Raw genomic sequence first — 23,149 nt, forward strand, 5'->3', positions numbered from 1 at the left:
GGCTCAGTAAAACATAGAACTATGTCATGTGGGCACTCACCAGACACGCCTGTGACCCATTGTGGATGTCTCAAGCCAGAAATTCTAATATACTGTAAAAATATATACAATAATAATAATAATAATAATAATAATAATAATAATAATAATAATAATAATAATAATAATAATAATAATAATAATAATAATAATAATAATAATAATAATAATAATAATAATAATAATAATAATAATAATAATAATAATAATAATAATAATAATAATAATAATAATAATAATAATAATAATAATAATAATAATAATAATAATAATAATAATAATAATAATAATAATAATAATAATAATAATAATTATTATTATTATTATTATTATTATTATTATTAAAAGAAAAGTACTATATTACTTCAGTAGAAATGTAGTGTTTTCACTTTTTAGCATAACCTTTTGTTCCCCCTATTGGCAAAGTATCACAACAAAAACGTATAAAGAAAAGGTCACTGGCAGCTTACAGCGAGCAGGGGATCTGGTTCGTTCATGTTTTAACCGTCTATAATTGTGTTTGGCTCTTCCACCTCATTATCTGGTTGGAGTGCTGTGGGGCCGAACCACTGAACAGTGCCCACACATAGCGGCGTGGAAGGCTTTGGGGAAGTGTTTAGGGGAGCATTCAGACTGACTCAAGGCCATGAGGTAACGTGTGCAGTGGAATGAATGCCATGCTCTAAAAATAGAACCAAATAGCATTCGGTACTACTTACAAAGAACTTGACATTTCACTGCACTGTGCTTCACAAAGGAAAGCCTGTCTGGTTGTTAAAGGCACACCACCAGTAAAGAAGCTTTCCCTGCCCCCGAAGGAGGAAGATGTTAGTGGAAGGACTCAAGGTGCAGTGAGTGAGCATGGTTACAAGTTACATGCAACCGGTTGGCCTTTGATTAATTCACCACACTGTCTAACAGCCATCAACCAGTCATGTCAAAGTGGAGCAGTATGGATCACGCGGTAATCTAGGAGGCACACAGAGATCCCCTGCAAGCCTCTTCAACTCATTCAGAACGCAGCGGCCCGCCTGATCTCAAACCTACCGAAGTCGGCCCATGTCACCCCACTTCTTAGGGACCTGCACTGGCTCCCCATTGCTGCACGAATCCGCTTCAAGGCCCTTGACCTAGCATACCGTGCGGCAAAGGGAACTGCTCCCGCCTACCTCCGGTCAATGGTCTCTAACTACACACCCTCAAGACCCCTACGCTCTGCATCTTCTGGCCGCCTCAGACCTACTCCTATCCAAGCTCCGGGAGGGTCATCAAAGAGAAGTCGCCTATTCTCAGTCCTTGCCCCACAATGGTGGAATGAACTACCCACCCCAGTTAGGACAGCCGAAACACGTCCAATCTTTCGCCGTCGACTAAAGACTCACTTCTTCAACCATTATCTGAATAAAAAAAAATAAAAAAAAAATAAAAAAAAATAAAAAAAAAATCTAACCCTAACTAACCATACTGTCATGCACTTGTCCTAATAAACTAACCTACACTGTAGCACTCAACACTTTGATGAACATTGTTACTCAGCTGATAGAGTTGTGCTCTTCCTGATGGCTTGTCGTACAGAACTTGTAAGTCGCTTTGGATAAAAGCGTCAGCTAAATGACTAAATGTAAATGTAAATGTAAGCTACTGGCGTCTACGTAATTGCGTCATATTGACATACTGTACTCTGAATGGTCCCTGCCGGCTTGAGCATAAATCAGGCTTCACTCTTGCAATATGCTCATATTTGTCGAGCCTTGTTGTGTGGTGTAGTGTGGGTGTGGTGTTGAATCTGTATGGGATGGGCATGGTTCTATATGACCAGGCAAGGCTTAAACCCAGACCAGGCAGAGCTAACAACACCCCTCCAGGCCTCGTGCAAGTCAGTCTGAGTTGCCCAATCCGTCTAATTCTTTCAATAATACATGGTGACGTTATTGAAATGCTGCGAATATAAGAGAGTTACTTTCTTTCTAATCATGGATGTCATGTATCAGCAGAGATTAATGCATCAGGAGAGGTTAATGCTGTGTGAAATTTACCACTAGAATTTAGTCTTTATTACCCATGGCTCTTCTATTCATAGGAATTGTTATTTCTCAAAAAGGATGTCAAAGAAAACTGAATTAGCTCGAGTTCTCTCCACTTCATTGATGTAGGCTATTGTTTTATACTTTCATACTTTGGAAAAATAAAGCTAAATAAAACTGAGTCACCGGCATCACTTGAGGTAAGTGGGACAGCTGGCATCACCTCAGGCCAGGTTATGGTTAGCATATTTTAGTGGGTGACTGTAAAACAACCCACATAGGAATATATACAGTAGGTGGCAAAAACTCCAAGTGCTAAAAGAAAGTGAAAGTAAAATCACTATTTGAAATACGCCAGTGAAAATACAGCTTATAGGCTACTTGGGAAAGCTGCAGCATCATAGTACACACGTCAACATGCGCGTTTCTGACGTATACAAGCTAGTCTGTGTAATTATTATACTTTATCATACAATACAGGCTGTGGGAGGAAGACAAATACATTGATTTGATCCACAAATATTGCTTACTGTTTACAGTGGTCAGTCCTACTGTATTTCACTGACCATTTTAAACATTTCTGCAAGTCCTGCCTCCCTTAGTAACTGTTGCTAGGTCAAACTGTGTCAATTTGTCAAAATCTAGAATTATAAGACATTATGTCATTCTAGGTTGAAAACAAAGAAATCAGGGTTTTTATATAACGAGGGTATAACGGTCACCAATATGGACTGGGACCAGCATTTTAAATTGTATTACTTAGATAGAATGTGGTCCTGGCACTGTCCTGTGGGCACTGACTTTCTGCATTGTTGTCAAGGACACATGTATATATACAGTATATATGTCAATCATTATTTAGCAAAATTGTGAATTGCACAGCTTTCAGTCACATGTAAGAAAGTAACATTTTAGTTTCATAATAATAATACATTTGGCTTTATAATAACTAAGGTAAAATTTTTGGTTGTGAGAAAAAGTTTGTCGTCCGCTGTAATACATAACAACTATATTTTGATTAATTCTATCAAAAAGGAATGTGATCACAGTCATTGCAGTTTTGAACTTAAGTGACACGTGGGTATATGATGTTATGGGTATATATAAGCCTACATGGGTAGCTGGTGAGGACAGTGCAGACTCTCAATGGACTGCATGTATACAGCACTTTCATCCAAAACACTTTACAACTTGTGCCTCACATTCACCCATCCATTCACACACTGATGGCGGAGGCAACCATGCAAGGTGCCAACCTGCTCATCGGGAGCAGTTAGGGGTTAAGTGTCTTGCTCAAGGACACTTCGACACGCTGCTGGGAGGAGCTAGAATCTAACCGGGAGCCTTCCGATTACCAAACGACCGCTCTACCTACTGCTACTATCGCCCCAGTGAAGGCACATTGCCCCTTTAAATGATGTGACTATTCCACATAATTGTACATGGTTGAGTCTACTGTACATGTGGTTGAGTCTACTGTATACATGGTTGAGTCTACTGTATACATGGTTGAGTCTACTGTACACCTGGTTAAGTCTACTGTACACCTGGTTGAGTCTACTGTACACCCGGTTGAGTCTACTGTACACCTGGTTGAGTCTACTGTACACCTGGTTGAGTCTACTGTACACCCGGTTGAGTCTACTGTACATGTGGTTGAGTCTACTGTACACCTGGTTAAGTCTACTGTATACATGGTTTAGTCTACTGTACACCTGGTTGAGTCTACTGTACACATGGTTGAGTATTATTACTTCATGTAGGCCTACTGTGCTATTGTCTGTGTAATCCAACAGTCACAGAGAAAAGTCCTTCCATACACAGAAAGAAAGTATAAAATTAAAGTGCAAACTACATTGGTAGAAAGAGACATTTGTGTTGTAGAGGGGGGGGGGAACAAAACAACAATAAAACAAACCTAGCTGTTGTCTTGGACCCTGCAGTCATACTGCACATATTGTATGCCTAAAGGACTCCCAACTTGGTAGATGGGAATTACAATTTTCACAAGTTAAAAAAAAAACTTAAAAAAACATTGGGCTAAATTGACATCCAATGAACTGTTAATCCTTTGCGTGTGGCTTGATACCAACAAAAACACTCAACACAGGACAGCTGAGAAGAAGCACAATTGCGCAAACCGAACATTTGTGAACATAAATCGCTTCCTGTCCCTCCGGGTCCAATGCTCACTCGCTCACAGTCATTCCAGGGACACAGCTGTTAGGCCCTGAAGCTACTGTTTGGCTTTGGTCTCCTCGGGTGACAGAGCTTAGACAGCAGCACCAGCACAGCGATCAACACTAGTGCTATCACCACGATGACAATGATGCTCACACTCTTACTGTCCAGAGTAGTGTGGCACATCTCTGGCGTCACCGTTCCTATGTTCACCTCCGTCAGCTCCGAGTCCTTCATGTAGACGCAAGTCACAGTGGCGATGTCTGGCACGACGACAGCGGACCGCTGAACCATGAGGAAGAAGGGCAGGTTGCTGCAGCAGTTCAGAGGGTTGGAGCCCATGTAGAGGGTCTTCAGGGACCTCTCCAGAACCAGGACCGTGTTGTACTCCAGGGTGACGAGGTTGTTGTTCTGCAGGTTCAGCGACTCGATGGAGGACTCCTTGTTCCATGGCGGGAGGGTGGTCAACCTGTTGGTGGACAGGTCTATGAACTTGAGGCTGCTCAGGGACGACAGGTCTGTGTTTAATTTGGTCATGCCGTTCTCCCTCAGCAGGAGGTGGGCCAGGGAATTCTCGAGACCGGAGAAAGCATTCTGATGAACCTCCAAGCCTGGGTTTAGGGATAGATCCAATAACTTCAGTGGGGTGTTATAGAAGGCGTACTGAGGCAGAACCTTGAGGTTGTTCCCAGAGAGGTAGAGGAAGTGCAAGGTCGGAATGGAGGAAAAATAAACACAGCCAGGAGGATCCTGGTAGCCGTGGTCTCCCAGGAGTGGTCTGGTCTGTTTCTGCTGCGAGACGCACATGCTCAGATTGTTCTGCTCCAGTTGCAGATAATTGATACTTGGGAGTCTCTGAAATGTCTGGGGGTCCACGGTGTTGAGGACGTTTCCTTGTAAGAAGAGCTCTTTGAGTGACCGTAAAGTGTTTTCACCAAACGACAGATTCTCCAGGGAATTATAGCTGAGGTCAAGAATCTTCAAACAGTGCAGAGGGGTTTGGTGGTCAATATAAAATGATCCAATGCAGTTATTACTCACGTTGAAGACCTCAAGTGATAGCATACCGCAGAAAAAAGACTGTGGTATGTTTTGGATTTGGTTGTAACTCATGTCGAGGTATCTCAGTCTTGAGAAGTCCTGGTATCTGGTGCTCAGACCTGACTGAGTGTGAGACACATATGTGTCCCTGAGGCTCTCCAGTTCCTCTGCTGTTCCTGTTGTATTTATACTCCGCAGTCGGTTCCGTGATACATCCAGGAACACGACCTTGTTGCTTCTAGGGAGAAGAGGGAAATAGGACATTTTGTTTTGGCTAAGATCAAGGCAGAGGAGCTCATACACTACCTCTGAATCTACGGTTTGGAAGATCTCCATGCTATTCCTACTGAGATTAAGCACCTTCAGCTGAGCGAGGTTGAAGTCGGTGATGCAAGTGATAGAGTTCATGGACAAATCCAAAACATTAAGGTGATGCAATGAGTCAAAGGCTCCGTCTTCAATCTCCAAGATTACATTGTTGTGGAGGTCGATGTTTCTCAATGACAAGGATCCACAAAAGGTGTTTTTGGCTACTTTTGTGATACTATTACCATTCAGAGAAAGGTTTGCCAGTGCTGGAGAGTCACCAAGGAAATAGTCAGTCATCCCGGTATACAGTCCGTTGTTTGAAAGATCAAGTGTTTCCACGGCCGTAAGAGGCCCAATGTTGGTTCTTGAGAGAGCAAAAACATCCAGATAATTCCTGGACAGATCAAGGACCTTTAGATTGGTCATATCTTTGAACAAACCAGGCTGGATGAACTGGATCTTGTTAGCATGAAGGTTGAGGTGATGGATGTTGGTGTGAAATGCTAGCGTTTCGTGGGTGAGGTTTTGTAGCTTGTTACGTGATAGGTCTAGCTTCTGGATGCCATGAGGAAGGCTGGTTGGTGCGGTTCTCAGGTTGCGATCATTGCAGAACACCTCCATCTGGACCTATGGACAAAGACAGACACATAAGTAAGGCAATAATGGGATCATTTTAAATTAGATCATTTTGTGATGAAGTTATAATATCATGATATTGCAGAACACAACAGAGGCCTTGCATAGAATGTTTGTGTAGTTCTCTGTCTTCCAACATGGGTGCATGTAACATAGCAACCATTGTTTTGTACATGGCAATGGAAGAGACAACAGTTGCTATGTGCAAAACAACAGTTGCTATGTATTGATATATGAGAAATATCATCAACAAAACACAATAATTGTATTATTATTATTGGATATATTACTGTAAACAAGTCACAGTATAACAGTAATATCCTGCTTTTCCAGTGTTTTACCTACTCTACCACTGCACAGAAATTGGGTATTTTCTTTTGAAAGTGGTTACCAATGGTTACAGGCAGTCATACTAGAAGAAAGAGAACTACACAAACATTCTGTGCAAGGGGTCTATCCTGTTGTCTCAATCAATAGTTCTTGTCAACGTTTTTAGTCCATAGCCCCTAAAACAGGGTCATCTATTCTACAGCAGTGGTTCTCAACTGGTCTAGCCTCGGGACCCAACATTTTTCTTAGTCATTAAGTCGTCATTAATTTTTTAACCACTATGATTTTTTTCAAATTTTCTTTTTTGCAGTAATACACAATCTTTCATGCACTGTTAAAAACATGAAATAAACACAAAATGATGCAACAAAAGTGCAACTAGGGCTAAACCCAATGAAAAAGAATAAATAATAAATAATAATAATAATAATAATAATAATAATAATAATAATAATAATAATAATAATAATAATAATAATAATAATAATGGTAGTGGGCAAGGCGCTCGCCACGAATGCGGAGACGCTGGGCTCGCCTGTTCGAGCCCAGCGCTCCACATTGCTTTCAGTTTAGCTGGTCGTTCATACTAATACACATTGGCCGTATTAGGGGGTGGGAAACTGATGGGTGGGGATCGGGCGTTGTGGACAGCGACTCCTACAGGTCGGTTGGTGCGCCTGCGCAGTAGAATCAGGAAGTGTCGGGGGCAGCATGAGCCTCCCACGCGTTACTCTTCGCCACTGAGAGATCGAGCTGCGCAGGTGAAAAGATGCGACTGCTGTTACCTCAAGTACCGGAGGGGACTTGTGCTATGTATGACTTAGTCCACATTGCAGCCGGCTTGTGGGAGGCAAGAAACAGCGTTCGTAACAGGGGAGGGTTGAATTGGATGATACGAAATTGGGATGAGAGAAAATGTAGAAAATGGGAGAAAAAGTGGATCAAAAAAGAAAATAATAATAAATAATATGCTTCTTAGCACTTAGCAGACTTCTTAGCTTAACATAACAGACCTACTATTCCCCGTACCTGGTTCAACTAAGTCGATCAAGAGTCACATTATCCAGATTCAGTTAACCCGATGTTTGAAGCCGGGATTTTCCTGTTCCTCGAAGGTGGATTCAGTCTCGTTAACTCAAACCAGACTTGAGACCCAGGATAAGTGCGCGCGGCCGCTTCATTTGAAAAGCCAGCACGTATCGATAGCAGAGATCCTGATTCTCTAGCGGCATTGATTGATTAATTGATTTAAAACTTTATTAACATATTGCAGTACGGCTCAATCGCCTCGCCGACAAGTTAAATGCGTTATCTATAGGCTAATTTTAAGTCCCTCATTACCTCAATCAATCAGATTATATTTCTTTAAACTTGCCTGCTGGATTGAATAATCAAATGAGATCTTGCTAGCGAAAATAATTAGTTAAACTGTTATACAGAATAACGATACGGCTCTCTTACCCATTGATTGATGTATGGTCGATCTTTTACTTATCTCCACTGTGGTGTAACGGGTTCTTCTTTTGACTTTCACGCAGACGACCGGGGTTCGAAACCTAGTCTTTTCCTTCTTTTTGCAATATAGGAATAATTCAATTTGGTGCACGTTGAGAGCTATATAAAGAATGACATCCTCAATGCATGTAGATTTATAATATTTTAACTTAAAACTAGGCTACCTTTGCGTATAATCATTAATATTATATTCCAAAAAATTATATTGGAAACACGGGGTTTCGAACACCGGTCGCCGGGTTGCCAGGATTGAGCACTACCGCTGCGCCACTGTGCCAGATGGGATAAATTCATTGTTTATACATTAATGAACGAGAGACCCGTGTTTAGAATATTCTTTATTTTGTTGTTGTTGCACCGAGCGAGCGCCACGGTATATAACGTGCATTATTTAGGACAAAGTGAATTTAGTATCAGCATTTTGGGTCTATTTTACATTTCAAAAGCCCCCTCTGGAAGAATGGAGCACAAAAACGTAATTCAGAATGGTATAATGCAGATCCTAGACTGTGGGAATAATTTCAGGAAACGCGCTGTCACTTCTTTGCGGGGGCGTGGCGATGGTTCATCCGGCTAACTTGAACTTAAACCCTGCTCTCGACCAGGCTCAAACTTTTTGATCTGTTGTCATGGTGATTTAGACAATCCAGCTTCGGGGAACGGGAAAGTCCGGCTTAAGTCAGACTTGACCGAAAGTTATCCGGCTAACTCAGTTATCCAGGTACGGGGAACGGGGCCTTACAGTAAGTTTGGGGGAACTAATGGGATAACTGAGGTTGCAACAAAAGTGCAACTAGGGCTAAAAACACAATGAAATAAAATAATAATAATAAATAATATATGCTTCTTAGCAGACTTCTTAGCTTAACATCACAGGGAACTAATGGGATAACTGGGGATGTCGTTTGCTCCTGACAAGAGTCTAAAAGTCTGGGGTAATGGTAGACAAAGCAACTCTGAGGTCATGCTCAATGTCCAATCTGTTCCTTTGATTTGTCTTCAGCTGGACCAGAGCTGAGAAGCCACTTTCACAAAGATAGGTAGTGCAAAAAAAAAGTATATTAAAAAAAAAATAATAATAATTACACACACATCCGCACTCAAAATGGCCCCGCAAGCAACCCACTTTTGGGTCACAACCCACCAGTTGAGAAACACTGATCTACAGTATTCCTGACACCCCAACATGGTCAACAAAAGACAGACTGGGGAACATTGATTATTTCTCAAGATAAAAGCATCCATACCAAAGATTATATATAACTATGTATTTGTGGTATCTTTTCATGACACCTCCAAAATCATCTCGCAACCCCTTGATGGAGCCTTGATGGTTCACAAACCCCAGGTTGAGAACCACTGGTCTAACTTAATGACAACAAGAACATACTGTATCAACTCAAATTCCTCTCAAAACGACAAAATCTCAATTTCAAAAATGACAAAAAAAGACCAGTAACAAGTTTTGCTCTACACGTTACTCTGCAGTTCAGTGAACATCGGCTGGATAGTTTACCATGAGGTTTTGCATACATCAGCAGATATTGTGATGTATCTACCGAAAGAATTCCTTACGAATACTGTAATGTTAATGTCTTCCATATTGCAGCCCTATCTCGGCATACTCCCAAAAGACTTGACCATGACACAATACAGACCAAATGGTTCAAGCGTATGTGGAAGGCAGTTTTATACGTCATTGTATATATGTGTTCTTGGCAGCCTTGACATACTGTGAGGCTTGTTATGGGGGTATTCTCATAAAACAAGCTGTTGTTACACTCCTTCTTCTTTCCTCCTGGGAGTTTTAAAATAAAATAAAAAAAAAAGCAGCCGTAATGGATTCAACTTATTAGTGTTGCTTATAATTGAAACCATATGGACAGAGAGAAGAGCCCCTTTTCTAAAAACAACTCATAAAACAACTCTCTCTCTCTCTCTCTCTCTCTCTCTCTCTCTCTCTCTCTCTCTCTCTCTCTCTCTCTCTCTCTCTCTCTCTCTCTCTCTCTCTCTCTCTCTCTCTCTCTCTCTCTCTCTCTCTCTCTCTCTCTCTCTCTCTCTCTCTCTCTCTCTCTCTCTCTCTCTCTCTCTCTCTCTCTGTGTCTCTGTGTCTCTGGCATGTTCTTGGCATTCTTGTGGCTATTTGATGTCTGTGGCATTCCAGAGCATATTACCCATGAATAACCTTATCTCAGAGCTGACATGTGAATGTAAACACTTCTACCCCGTTTGGCTTTTAACATTGATAATAGCAGAGACCTTCCAGAGGGAGACTAAAGCGGGAAGTAGAGCCACAGACTATATGTAGAATTATTCTTTAAATGTATTTAGTTTTTGTCTCCACACACCTTAGGAGACTAGAGCACTAGGGCACAGGTTCCATTCACCTCAATGACAGATGTAAAGGTTCTGTATAAAGATCAAATTAAATAAATGTAGCTATTTTTTTTCTTTACCATAGAAATCAAGGTAAATATTAGACCTTCTCTTACAAGTTGAGTGTTCGGAACATTCTGACACTAAATTTAAAATGTTCTGACGTGTAGATGTAGCGTGAAACCGGTTTGTTTGAGACTTGCCCAGCAACTTTAATGATGGCACCTCTGTAACAGCTCTGCTCACTTAGGAGACAGGAACTGTTCTATTCTCATCCCATCGGCACAGATGGTCACTGTCTTTCATAATAATATGAAACATCTTCCTGATGGTCACTGTCTTTCATAATAATATGAAACATCTTCCTGATGGTCACCGTCTTTCATAATAATATGAAACATCTTCCTGATGGTCACTGTCTTTCATAATAATATGAAACATCTTCCTGATGGTCACTGTCTTTCATAATAATATGAAACATCTTCCTGATGGTCACTGTCTTTCATAATAATATGAAACATCTTCCTGATGGTCACTGTCTTTCATAATAATAGCATCACCTGTGTATCACATTTCATCAAACTCCTGTTCCCTGTTTATTTCTACTTTACGTGCGCGCGCACACACACACACACACACACACACACACACACACACACACACACACACACACACACACACACACACACACACACACACACACACACATTGTAAGAAAGTATAGGGGGGGGTAAAGTTTGCTCTCAATTAGAGCATTACAGAAAATAAAATTAGCTTGGCCTTAATCACAGAATCACCACAGAGGGGGGTGGTGATCTAGTACTGTGTGAGCCTTTCAGATAATAATGAAATCACAGGAGTGTCTTTTCTTAATCCCAGTTCGTGTCTCCATTCGATTCCCACTCCTCCCGGGCAGTGTGTCAAAGTGTCCTTGAGCAAGACTCTTAACCCCTAACTGCTCCCGATGAGCAGGTTGGCACCTTGCATGGTTGCCTCTGCCATCGGTGTGTGAATGTGTGAGTGAATGGGTAAAATGTGAGGAACAAATTGTTCCAACCAAAAGCGCTATATAAATGCACCATTTATTACTATATGCAGTAGACATATAGGGTTAACCCACCTCTTTCTCAGGCCACAAACAGTACATGTTGGAAGAAACAACAGTTGATATGTGCAAAACAACACGTTGACATATAAGAAATATATCAACACATTGGTGTTTTATTACTGGATCCTGTAAACAAGTCTCAATGGAACAGTAATATCACGTTTTTCCAATGTTTCATCGGCTTTCATCTACTACTAGAAAAAATAAACGTATGCCATTTCCCCCCCCCCTAAAGTGGTTACCAACGGTTACAGGCAGCCATGTTGGAAGAAAGAAAGAAACTACACACGCATGCTGTGCAAGGCCTCTATTAGCGGTACTATTGAAACACATTGGAAGGTATGGTTATAACATGCTCATCTCCCTCAGCACCACATCCTTTATTATGACACTGTTTCACAAGTATACTGCAAATCATCCATAAGTAATGAATGTGTTACGAAAGTCCAGTTAATGCAGAGCATTACCCAATGTACTCATCTTCCAGGTCTGTGTGGGCTACCCAGACACCTGTCTACACAGGGTGGTCCATACGCAGGGCCGCCTCAAGGGGCGTGCGAGCAGTGCGGTCGCACAGGGCCTCGTGGGGAGGGGGGCCTCGATTTTTCTTTTTTTTTAAATACTTTTTTACATTTTTTTTATAATTTTTTTTTTAAATAGAATGTTAACAATCACTTTCCATCACAGACCTAAAATCTATACTTTTTTTTATAATTTTTTTATAAAGAAATAAAAATAATAGAATGTTAACAATCACTTTCCATCACAGACCTAAAATCTAGTTTTGCTTACATGCTTATATATTTCACATTAGACACGTTTGTAGATTGTGTCTGACTTGTTCCGGGCTCTGCGGCTCTGCAGGTATACTATTGGAGCTCTGCGGCTCTGCAGATACACTATTGGAGCTCTGCGGCTCTGCAGATATACTATTGGTTTCAACGAGGGGAGGGGTTACAGGTACAGGGTCTGAAATCTCGCACAGGGCCTCGCATTTCTCCCAGACGGCACTGTCCATACGTACCTGGACACCAAGTCAGTGTTTGATGTTTTGATGCACTACTCGTGTGAAATATGTGAAATAACACTCATGAGGTCATTATTAGGTGAGCTGTGTTTAAAATAAGCTTTGAGTGTCTGAACACACACATGCAATCTTTTTATTTTGAACACAACACTCTAACTTACCATCTATAGATAATAAAGTACTCAACGTCTACTGTCTTTAACTATGAATGAACACAACACTAACGTATACCATCTATAATAAAGTACTCAACATCTACTGTCTTTAACTATGAATGAACACAACACTAACTTACCATCTATAGATAATAGAGTTTTAAACTCTTATTATATGGTTATTTGTCTGAGGTACTCATGTTCTTTTCAGACAGTTGGACTGTAAAATCCCTTCAGCAAGAAGTTCACTAAAAAGTCCAATGGTATCCAAAAAAAAGGTTACAACTGTATGCGCCGGACAAAAACGTTACCAGTCTTATGCAATTAAGAGCGCAAGAAAAAATATATTGTTTTGAGCAACAAAGTAATGTAAACTGGCCACAGTTAACCAATTAGCACAAGAGTATTGTAACAGAGATTTAATCAGACCAAAGATATTTAGTAGTATTCCTATGGTTAGAAGCTTCATGTAGGATATCGCAGCGGCCCGCCTGATCTCAAACCTACCGAAGTCGGCCCATGTCACCCCACTTCTTAGGGACCTGCACTGGCTCCCCATTGCCGCACAAATCCGCTTCAAGGCCCTCGACCTGGCATACCGTGCGGCAAAGGGAACTGCTCCCGCCTACCTCTGGTCAATGGTCTCTAACTACTACACCCTCAAGACCCCTACGCTCTGCATCTTCTGGCCGTCTCAGACCCACTCCTATCTGAGCTCCGGGAGGGTCATCAAGGAGAAGCCGCCTTTTCTCAGTCCTTGCCCCACAATGGGGGAACGGACTGCCCACCCACAGCCAAAACCCGTCCAATCTTTCGCCGTCGACTAAAGACGCACTTCTTCAACCATTATCTGAAATTAAAACATTTAAAATAAAAAAATCTAACCCTAACTAACCTTACTATCATGCACTTGTCCTAATAAACTAACCTACACTGTAGCACTCAACACTTTGATGAACATTGTTACTCAGCTGATAAACTTGTGCCCTTCCTGATGACTTGTCGTACAGAACTTGTAAGTCGCTTTGGATAAAAGCGTCAGCTAAATGACTAAATATAAATGTAATGTAATGTATATGGAATCAGATTGACAGTACCTGAGCAGGAGTCTGTTCTCTAATGGAGAGCAGCTAACAGTGCTGCTTATGGCTCTTGTCTCTTTAATAAGATCTACTAAGATGATCTACCAAGATGAACTTGGCAACAGAAACAACCACAGCAACTTCATCCAAATATGGAAATTGGGAAAGAGATTATGCCTCCTTATGATTGTGGCAGTTTAGGAATCCAGCAATCAGTGCTCTGTGAAAGGCAGATTGTTCAAGAAGACAGATTGTTTATTTGAACAGATTGTTGAAAAAGCTTTCTCACAAACTGGAGGTCCTTTAAGTCCATGTAAAAGGCACCAGTGTTTTGTTGTTTGAGACATTGGTAGCAGAAAATGGATATGGATTCACAGCTCGTGTCAAATCAGAAAAATGTGAACTGTCCCTATGATTCCGACACGTTGAAAACAAAACTACTGTACCACACCATGGGCGGGGGAAATACATATGTAATATGATCTGGAATAAGGAAAGGGAGAAAGAGAACTGACTATACCAGTGTATTTTCTGGGAAATGGCATTCCCCTGCCCAGTAGTTTTTAGTTTTAAATGATCAGATTTTGATCTTTAAATGTAAAAGTCTGAATGCCTGACTGACACAAGACACATATTGAAACTAAAAGTGTAAAATAATACTAGCATTAAACAAATGGGATGGTCTTCAACTCACAAGAGGTAACATATATTGTACTTTATCTCAAAAACCAAGAGTGACAATAGAAACAGAGCTTGGAACAGATACAAAATAAGTATATAAAAAATAAACTACACACATAAGAAAAATACCTGAGTGTAAATTAAAGGAATATGGCGAGTACACAATATTGTAAAGCAAAATATCTCATAAAATCTGTAAGTAGCTGATAAATTCCTCTCTTCTCACTATTAGACAGGTTGCTGGTTAAAGGAAATTTCAGTGTAGTGCCAGGGCATATAATATACCCTTTCAGACATACAATACTAAAGTTCTAGAATGCCAAGATAGAACTCTAAGAAAAATGTTTAAAAAAATAAATAATAATAATAAATAAAATTCCATACACCCAAAAGAGTTAGATCACAGATCGTAAACAAAACATCAGAAACTTCTGAATAACTTGCGGCCCCCTGTAATAACACTCACCACCCTGTATAACCCTGTAATAACACTCACCACTTGGCAGGGAGAGAGCTGGCGTGGAGGACGCAAGGATGGTGCCGCATGGCTGATGAGGAGCGGGAGCAGCATCAGCCAGGGGGAGCTTGCCATGGTGCTGGAGGAGGAGGAGGAGGAGGAGGAGGAGGAGGAGGAGGAGGAGGAGGAGGAGGAGGAGGAGGAGGAGGAGGAGGAGGAGGAGGACGACGACACAGAGCAGACAGACAACAATGAGGTTTGGAAGATCAACAATTGAATTCAGGAAGCATGCTGAGTGTGTTGTGGTGGGACAGGAGGCAGACGCGGGAAGTAGTTGTACCTGTTGCCAGACAGGCTGACCTATGACAGTGCTATATTTATACAACTGGGTTTCTCTTTTACTCGTCGTGACGTCGCTCCGCTACGTCATTGTGCCACTAGTGAGAATGAAATGGCTAAAGACAGCAGCACTCAGTTCCACTGCACCAACATTAACCCAACTTCACTTTTCAAAAGTAGATATTTTCCTGAGAATTTCTTAAAATATTCTTTGTTATGTGTTGTTTTATGAATTTTTAAGAAAAAACGGTCAAGAAAAATGCAACCCTTCTTCTTGAGCACATGTCTTTGCTATGATTGACAGGTAGATGAAAGTGTGGGTTGGCTGCAGGTCTTATACCCTGGTTTCAATTGGCTTAACTGTGTTGGTGATGTTGATGGACACAACCTGCATCTTGTTGCAGTTGATGACACAATCTCCAGTACAAAGTAGTTAGGTGAGGGGACATGACCAGTGTCTCCAGATCTCCAAGATATACCCTCCTAATAGACAGTCTCCTCCCCACCGTATGTATATATTTTCTCCCACCCACCCACCCACCCCCTCCTAATGTACAGTCTCCTCCCCATCATATGTATATATTGGATCTCTGGGTAACAGTACTGTATATTTGCATATCGTATATGTCACAAATGTAACAGTACTATATCACTGTAAGAAAAAAAGCTGCAAGAAAACGGTAAATGTCTGGCATCAATGGTTTCCAAATACTTACTGTCAAATTACAGTAAAATCAAATACATTTACAGATTACAACCTTTATTTAATGGTTAATATTTTGATAAAAGGTAATTTACTGTTTTTTTTTGTTTTTTTACAGTGTATGTCATGTATGTCCCTAGGTCATAAATGTCATGATGTCATGTATGTTGTGTATGTCATAAATGTCACTATGAATTGAAAATGGGGGACCCTGATGTAAACAAGACAAAAACGTCTTTCTCTGGTCTGCATCCCCTTAACAATTGTGTGTATTGAGCCGTACTGTATTGTACCCATTCTGCAATCTGTTAAATTGTCATCATCTGATACTGTAGTTAGATGATGGGACATGACCAGTGTCTCCAGTACAAAGATACTGTAGCAAATTAGTACAAATTGAAGGGATAGGTGTTGGACACATGGGAGGTGGCATGAGTCAGTCAGCAATAGGTAGAGTCACAGTGTTCTGAACACTCAGGCTGCTCGTGGTGATCTGAACACTCAGGCTGCTCGTGCACAGTGCATATTTCATGGCAAATAAATGTATAATTGCCTGAAGATCGTTTGTAATTTGTATAGAGGTGTAAAGTTGAATTTTCTCCCTTCCCATAAAAACTCGGCACAAGACATCCAAGCAAACCGTCTCAACACGGTATGGAATTGGTCATGGAGCTCCACTGTGACTCACAAGGGGGAGGGTTTAGTGAGAGGTGCTGAGTGGGCAGCCTTAACTTACAACTATTAAAAAAACTCTTAATTATAAATGACTCACAACATTTACTGACTGCAGCCAGTCAGATGTGCTGGTGATGAGCAACACCGGTGCCCCCAAGGAACCGTTGCCAATAGTTGGAGAACTAACGGCCAGAGAACTTGAGAACTGTTAGGACTGCCTGACTCCTAAAACCTAAACACTGCTCATACTGTGCTACTACGATATATACCATTATTATGATGATGATTATTATTATTATTATTATGGTTATGATTATTATGGTTATTGTGATTATTATTATTATTATTATTATTATTATTATTATTATTATTATTATTATTATTATTATTATTATATTATTATTATTATTATTATTATTATTATTATTATTATTATTATTATTATTATTATTATTATTATTTATTGTTTTATTGTGGATCCCCATTAGTCTACTCTACACCAAAGTGAGACTACTCTTCCTGGGGTCCAAACATTTAAAATACAAACACAAAAAAAAGTTAAATAAAAATATAAAACCACAAACATTGAAGTACTCACAAGAAAACATCACAACAAACAAAACAAGTGAATCAAAGCTCACTCAATATTCATAAGTCAGATATCACAATTCTCCAACCATAAAATACATATTCCATAATCAGTCCATAAGAACAAAACAGTTAAAATCGTTTAAATGATTTGAACTCATAATATAGCATAACTTTTCTCAAGTCACCGATCACCTTTATATTTCCATACTAATTTCGATAATAAGTCAATGACCAAAATGTATCTCGTTATTCCTGATCGCAATTTAAAAAAAAATTAAACATAGATTTAATTAATAATAATAATGTAATTCTGCCATTTCCCTATTATTTATTACTGTTTTATTCTATTATTATTACTATTTATATTATTATATTTTCTGCCTGTACCTCTCCTCCCCCCTCCCCTAGCTGCTATGACACCTGAATTTCCCCAAGGGGATTAATAAAGGAACACTTCCCATTTTGATATTATTAATGAACAATACAATGATGTTAAAGGGGAACTATCTTACTATTTCTTTCACTATTTGGGCAATTGTACACAATTCCTGTGAGTCTATGGAACACATCTGTACGTTTATTTTTTTTTAAATCATTGTTTTGTATTTCTAATCAAGTTCTGTAGAGCAGCATTTTCTACCCTTCAAGATTCCAAGCTGTTTTTGGCTGGGCTCCGCCCCTACTCGCAATGCGTGACAGTCACCCACAGTCTGCACTGGCAGGGGGGAGAGAGAGAGATAGAGAGATAGAGAGGGAGACTAATTAATTTCACAGCATGGGGGGCATAATCCCACGGGACAATGCATTGGTAACTTGTTTCAAATGACAATATATACCCGTGAATATTGCACGGATCGGAATACGCATGGGAGCGTATTTTGCAACAGGTTGACGTGACGTGAGTGCTAATTCGAAAGAGAGCGAGAGAGAGAACGAGCGAGCGAGAGAGAGAGAGGAAAATCGCAAAACGCAGAAACGGATAGTAAAATAGTAACGTTAATACACTATTGACACATGTGCAGACAGTTGACAGTTGCTGAGTAATGATTTGACAACTTCTGTCCATAATAAATATAACCCCCACAGTGAATCAATGGCCAATGGCTCAGCTTCAACTCCCATATGAAGTGCACACACACACACACACACATTATTTATTTTTAAAATGTTTATTATATATTTTTTTGCGGTCAAAATCTAAAATCCAAAAATCTTTCTTCTTCTCTCCACCAGGGGGGGGGGGGTGCCCTAGCACCGTCTATGGACCAGCCGCCACAGGCTTAGTGCACCCTCTCTGAGTACAGCCAACTCTCAGTATGTTGAGAGGGGCGTGGCTTAGTGCACCCTCTCTGAGCACAGCCAACTATCAGTATGTTGAGGGGGCGTGGCTTAGTGCACCCTCTCTGAGCACAGCCAACTCTGAGTATGTTGAGGGGGCGTGGCTTAGTGCACCCTCTCTGAGCACAGCCAACTCTCATGTTGAGGGGGGCGTGGCTTAGTGCACCCTCTCTGAGCACAGCCAACTCTCATGTTGAGGGGGGCGTGGCTTAGTGCACCCTCTCTGAGCACAGCCAACTCTCAGTAGGTTGAGGGGGCGTAGCTAGTGTACCCTCTCTGAGCACAGCCAACTCTCAGTAGGTTGAGGGGGCGTGGCTAGTGTACCCTCTCTGAGCACAGCCAACTCTCAGTATGTTGAGGGGGCGTGGCCCTCTTTTCATTGAAAGGAGTATTCTCCTACTCAGAGAGTTGGACAATATTCCACTTGTGTTCCACTGTTCCAATATCATATTAGTGTCCCCCACATAATATTTAATTAATTGAATTTCATGGCATTTGTGCAGCCTTGTTTATTCACTGTATCCATGGAAACAACGAGCGCAGCCATACATGTATGGTTTCCTTAAACAGAAAATATGTTTAATTATCTTATAACTACATCACTGGATAACTCATAAATGTTCAGAAAAGCTTAATTTTTGGTTGTTTGTGATTCTATGTATACACAACCAATTCAAAATTATAGCCACATTTTCTTTGAAACCAATTTGGCCACGAATGTCGGATTTGAACCATGAAAATTAACTAAATTGTAGCAATGCATTACTTATGTGTGACTAGCTATAACTGATATCCAACTACTGACAACTGGGCCATCAGGGTAACCGAGTAGATTATGTAATGTTTTCAGGGAAATTGTTTGCTACTGTTGATATCCAGGGGGAGAGAGATCAAAGGGCTTTAGTCGTCATTTTCACAGCAACAACAGTTTCTAACATTTTGGGCAATTTTACATCAACATGTTTTCTGTTAAATCACTCAATGCAATTGAAAAACATGATTTTCATTGTACTGAATCTTCTATCCTACTGAATTGAACTATCCTTCAATTCATGATTGATTTGGTTATAGGCTATACTATTTGCAACTGATGACCTAGTTAATAATAATACTGCTAATTTGTATTGCAAGTAAGAGCCATAATGCACACATTTATTTAAATTGTATTTATGATGATGAATGATGTTAGCTAATGTCAGCAAAATGTCTACACTTACAAAAAAGATGGCTGTCAACAAGGTATTGTACCACTTTACCCTGAATAAGGTACAAGCCTAAGAATGTTGGTCCAATAAAGTAAAAACAAATGTTCATGGAGAGAGGTTTCTCAACTTGGCATCCTTCCCAAGCCCCTCCCCTCACTGAGCAATACACCTCGGCCTTCTTTTCTCAAACTCAAGAATGGAAACGCCCACATAATTAATGCATTGCTAGTGCTACATTTTGTAGTTGTATTCTGGTCATAATGGTCAGTTTTTACAAATTCAGTATCCTCACGCAAGAACTGTATACACACATATTTGACTAATGTAGGAGCAAACTCACGGTGCGTTATAAAATCAGTATGGGATGATGTCATCTTCAAAATATTATTAAACTGAAAAGGTCTGTGCATGTCAGTGCTATGTACAACTATCCTACACTACCTCTGCAGCATTCAAATTCATAACTCATACAAAATCAACAATGAAGGCAAACAAACAAAATTTAGTTAAAATATGTTTAGTCAAATGATGTGTTGAAATAACAGAAAAAGAAAAAAGGACACAACCTGGGTTAAAATAATGTTGCTATTAACTCATTAGTGGTGTTTTTCAACACACCTGCATGTGTTTAATTAGTTAGGGACACCTCTTGTGTTATTTCAATCTATTTTAAGAGTGTATAGGTAGATCACACAACAGAAACCAGGATGATTTGGCTTCTAATAATATTGGAATCACTCAGGATGCATAAAAGGCAAAATTCAATACAATTCTGGGATTCATTAAAGTTCTATTCAGTCTGTTTATTTTCACTGCTATATATACACAAATAAATCTGTCTGCTCGAGACCATCGGCTTTTGTACTTGTATGACTTAATGCTTTTGCTTCTCTTCGCCTCCAGCCATGGGAGGAGGTCTGGTTATGGTGTGTGTGCGACTGTGCGTGTGCATGCACGCGTGTGTGTGTGTTGAGGAGTGGGGTTAAAAGTGCCATGTGAGCAATGATGCAGTGATGAAATAAAAGTTGAGTCAACTATTAACTCCAGTTGATCACCACAGTAATCCCAACCATCACCAATATTATTATTATTATTTCAGAATAATATTAATTTGTTTTATTTCTTCAAAAATCGGATCGATCCGACACTTACTATAATGTATACTATTCATTTAAAGACAGATATCTATATCAGATTAAAAAAGGTGGGTTAACTGTTCATGAATAAAGAGGTGGTGGGTTTACCCTCCACTACATCCCTGCCATGTTAATTCATATTCTAGTTAAAAAAACATTTCATCATGAGCTTCAATAACAAATCAAAGCAGTACTACTACTACTACGTGTTCTATGAATCCCAAGGTGTTGTATCGCACACATTATTCACAAAAATAAATGTTAGACATTCTTCACAAGAAATAAAAACAAGAGATCACTTCAAACTAAATAAATGCCTGAACAAATGTGGGATCTATTTTATAAACATAATACCCCAATGCTGAGAAACCAACAGAGGGATAGTCCCCTCTGTTCTGCTCCTACCTCCCGATTGGTCAACTGACTGGTCACTACAATCCACTGAAATCCAACCAGCAATTGCATTGAAATAAAAAAAACAAGCCAGCGACAACAACAATGGTCAAGCAAACCAGTGTCAAGTAAAACAATTAAAATAAATATTCAATAAATTAAATCTCCCTCACGTTGAGGTGCTTACTTTTATTTGCAGTATTCTCGGATCATGTTGATTTCACATCCTAACTGACTGCACACACACACACGCACACACACACTAAAAAGGCAGACACAAGTACAAATAAACACGAGGCCTAACTCACACTCACAGCTGGCTCTTCCCACCTCATCTCCGAGCTGCTGCTGGTCCTAAATATCACATCCTGTGAGAGTCCTGCATCATTCCTGCTGTTCTCCCTCCCATTTTTAGGGAAATGCCTTATATGGGATTGGGAAGTCTAGTCTAGCTTGGGACACAGCTTCCACTTCAATCTTCTCCTCCTTTCTTCTCTCTCTCTCTCTCTCTCTCTCTCTCAAAAAGTATTATCTATCCTATCCTAATGCTCTGTGATTTGTCTTTGACCACAATTCGGCAAATGTTTTAACTGTGGGAAAGTGAATTCCCAGCGTTCTTCTCTTAAGCATGTAGACATACAAACACAAGACAGTGGAAGTTGTTGGCGGTCAACCTACTTTCAACATGTGGTTCCTCTGTGGCTGGCCATACTGTAACCAACCAAAGTTGTACTTATGGGTCAGCTGTCAACACCAGATTTATTCCAAAGATAAATATCTGTCATTTGAAAGTGATAGCTTGGTCTTTTGGTAAATTAAAGTGCATTATGGGATAGTATTCCAGTAATAAGATAAAATAAGATGAATCTTTAATAATCCGCTTGGGAAATTCAGGGGTCATATAGAAGCAGCAAAGGGAGGCAGTGGCAGGATATATAATTAAAGTATAACAATAAAAGGTAAAGAACAAGGTAAAATATTAAATAAAAATAAAGGTAAGGGTCTGATCTGCTGGACAGGTGATACATGTATACTCTACCGATAATAATAACACAATGTGCGCATGACATACAGATTCTATTCTAAGTCAATTCCATGTACAATATTATATATAGCTAACCTAAATCTACTCTGTATGTGCAATACTGCATACTGAGTCTATCTACCCTGGTATAAATAAACACATTAAGCAGATTATCGATAAAATAACAAGTGAAATAAGTGTATACAATTCAATGTAAGGTGCTAGAAAATTAATGAGTTCTTGTGTATGGTGCAAGATTCAAACAGTTCTAACAGAAACCTGACAGGCCAGCATTGCAAATACAGTAATAATGTGTAGTTAATGGACTTACCTGTACAAAAATTACATCAATTGAATATATCAATAATCAAGTTGGGTGTAGATAGAAAATCAGGTCTTGGCCTTTTTCTTTCAGGATGAGCCAGTCTGCACTCTGCAGACATAACCTCAGGCACAAACACAAACTTTTTTCCTTTTCATCTCTGAATATACACTTCTCCTTGGCTTAAGTCGGGAATTACAGCCTCCAAAATATTTTTATCAGTGGCATCCGGATTCAGGACAGCACACTGGTCCCAGAGGAAGCCAATGACAGTGCCCCTCTCCCCCGTGGATTATCATGTTTATTTCCCCGGGATTCCCAGACTTTTTCCCTTTCAGGGAACTTATCCTCAGGGTCACAGACGGATATGGCTTTCATCACATCTTGTCATAAAAGACAGAAAGTAAGTATAAAGAGAGCAGAGTGAACAATAAGAGCCTACTATATAATGCTCACACAATA

At 40.0% G+C, this 23,149-nt stretch overlaps 1 protein-coding gene across 3 annotated transcripts; it reads right to left on the reverse strand.

The window, feature by feature from the left end:
- Nucleotides 1–405: 405 nt before the first annotated feature.
- On the reverse strand, nucleotides 406–22,814 carry lrrc32 (leucine rich repeat containing 32). Of its 3 annotated transcripts, XR_014619981.1 has the most exons (4): nucleotides 21,529–21,677; nucleotides 15,001–15,100; nucleotides 1,679–6,221; nucleotides 406–1,038 (listed from the first exon to the last, which is right to left on the reverse strand). XR_014619981.1 is itself a non-coding variant. In XM_084319651.1 (3 exons), exons 2-3 carry the CDS (start codon nucleotides 15,094–15,096, stop codon nucleotides 4,287–4,289), a joined length of 2,031 nt encoding a protein of 676 aa, XP_084175777.1. In that variant the 5' UTR covers nucleotides 15,097–15,100; nucleotides 22,697–22,814; the 3' UTR covers nucleotides 406–4,286. The 3 variants fall into 3 exon arrangements, 2 of the variants coding, with proteins under 2 accessions (XP_084175777.1, XP_084175776.1); XM_084319651.1 differs by lacking the exon at nucleotides 21,529–21,677 and adding an exon at nucleotides 22,697–22,814 and having other exon boundaries at nucleotides 406–6,221; XM_084319650.1 differs by having other exon boundaries at nucleotides 406–6,221; nucleotides 21,650–21,690.
- Between the last annotated feature and the right edge of the window lie 335 nt (nucleotides 22,815–23,149).

This window comes from Notolepis coatsorum (assembly GCF_963971535.1).
Source record: "Notolepis coatsorum genome assembly, chromosome: 8".
In the NCBI taxonomy this organism is placed as follows: Eukaryota; Metazoa; Chordata; class Actinopteri; order Aulopiformes; family Paralepididae; genus Notolepis; species Notolepis coatsorum.

Bases quoted from the DNA above. Each gene is read 5' to 3' on its own strand.
- lrrc32 (XM_084319651.1), bottom strand. From the start codon at position 15,096: ATGGCAAGCTCCCCCTGGCTGATGCTGCTCCCGCTCCTCATCAGCCAT. The intron at 6,222-15,000 runs GTGAGTGTTATT...CTTTGTCCATAG, and splicing joins AGCTCTCTCCCTGCCAAGTG to GTCCAGATGGAGGTGTTCTG.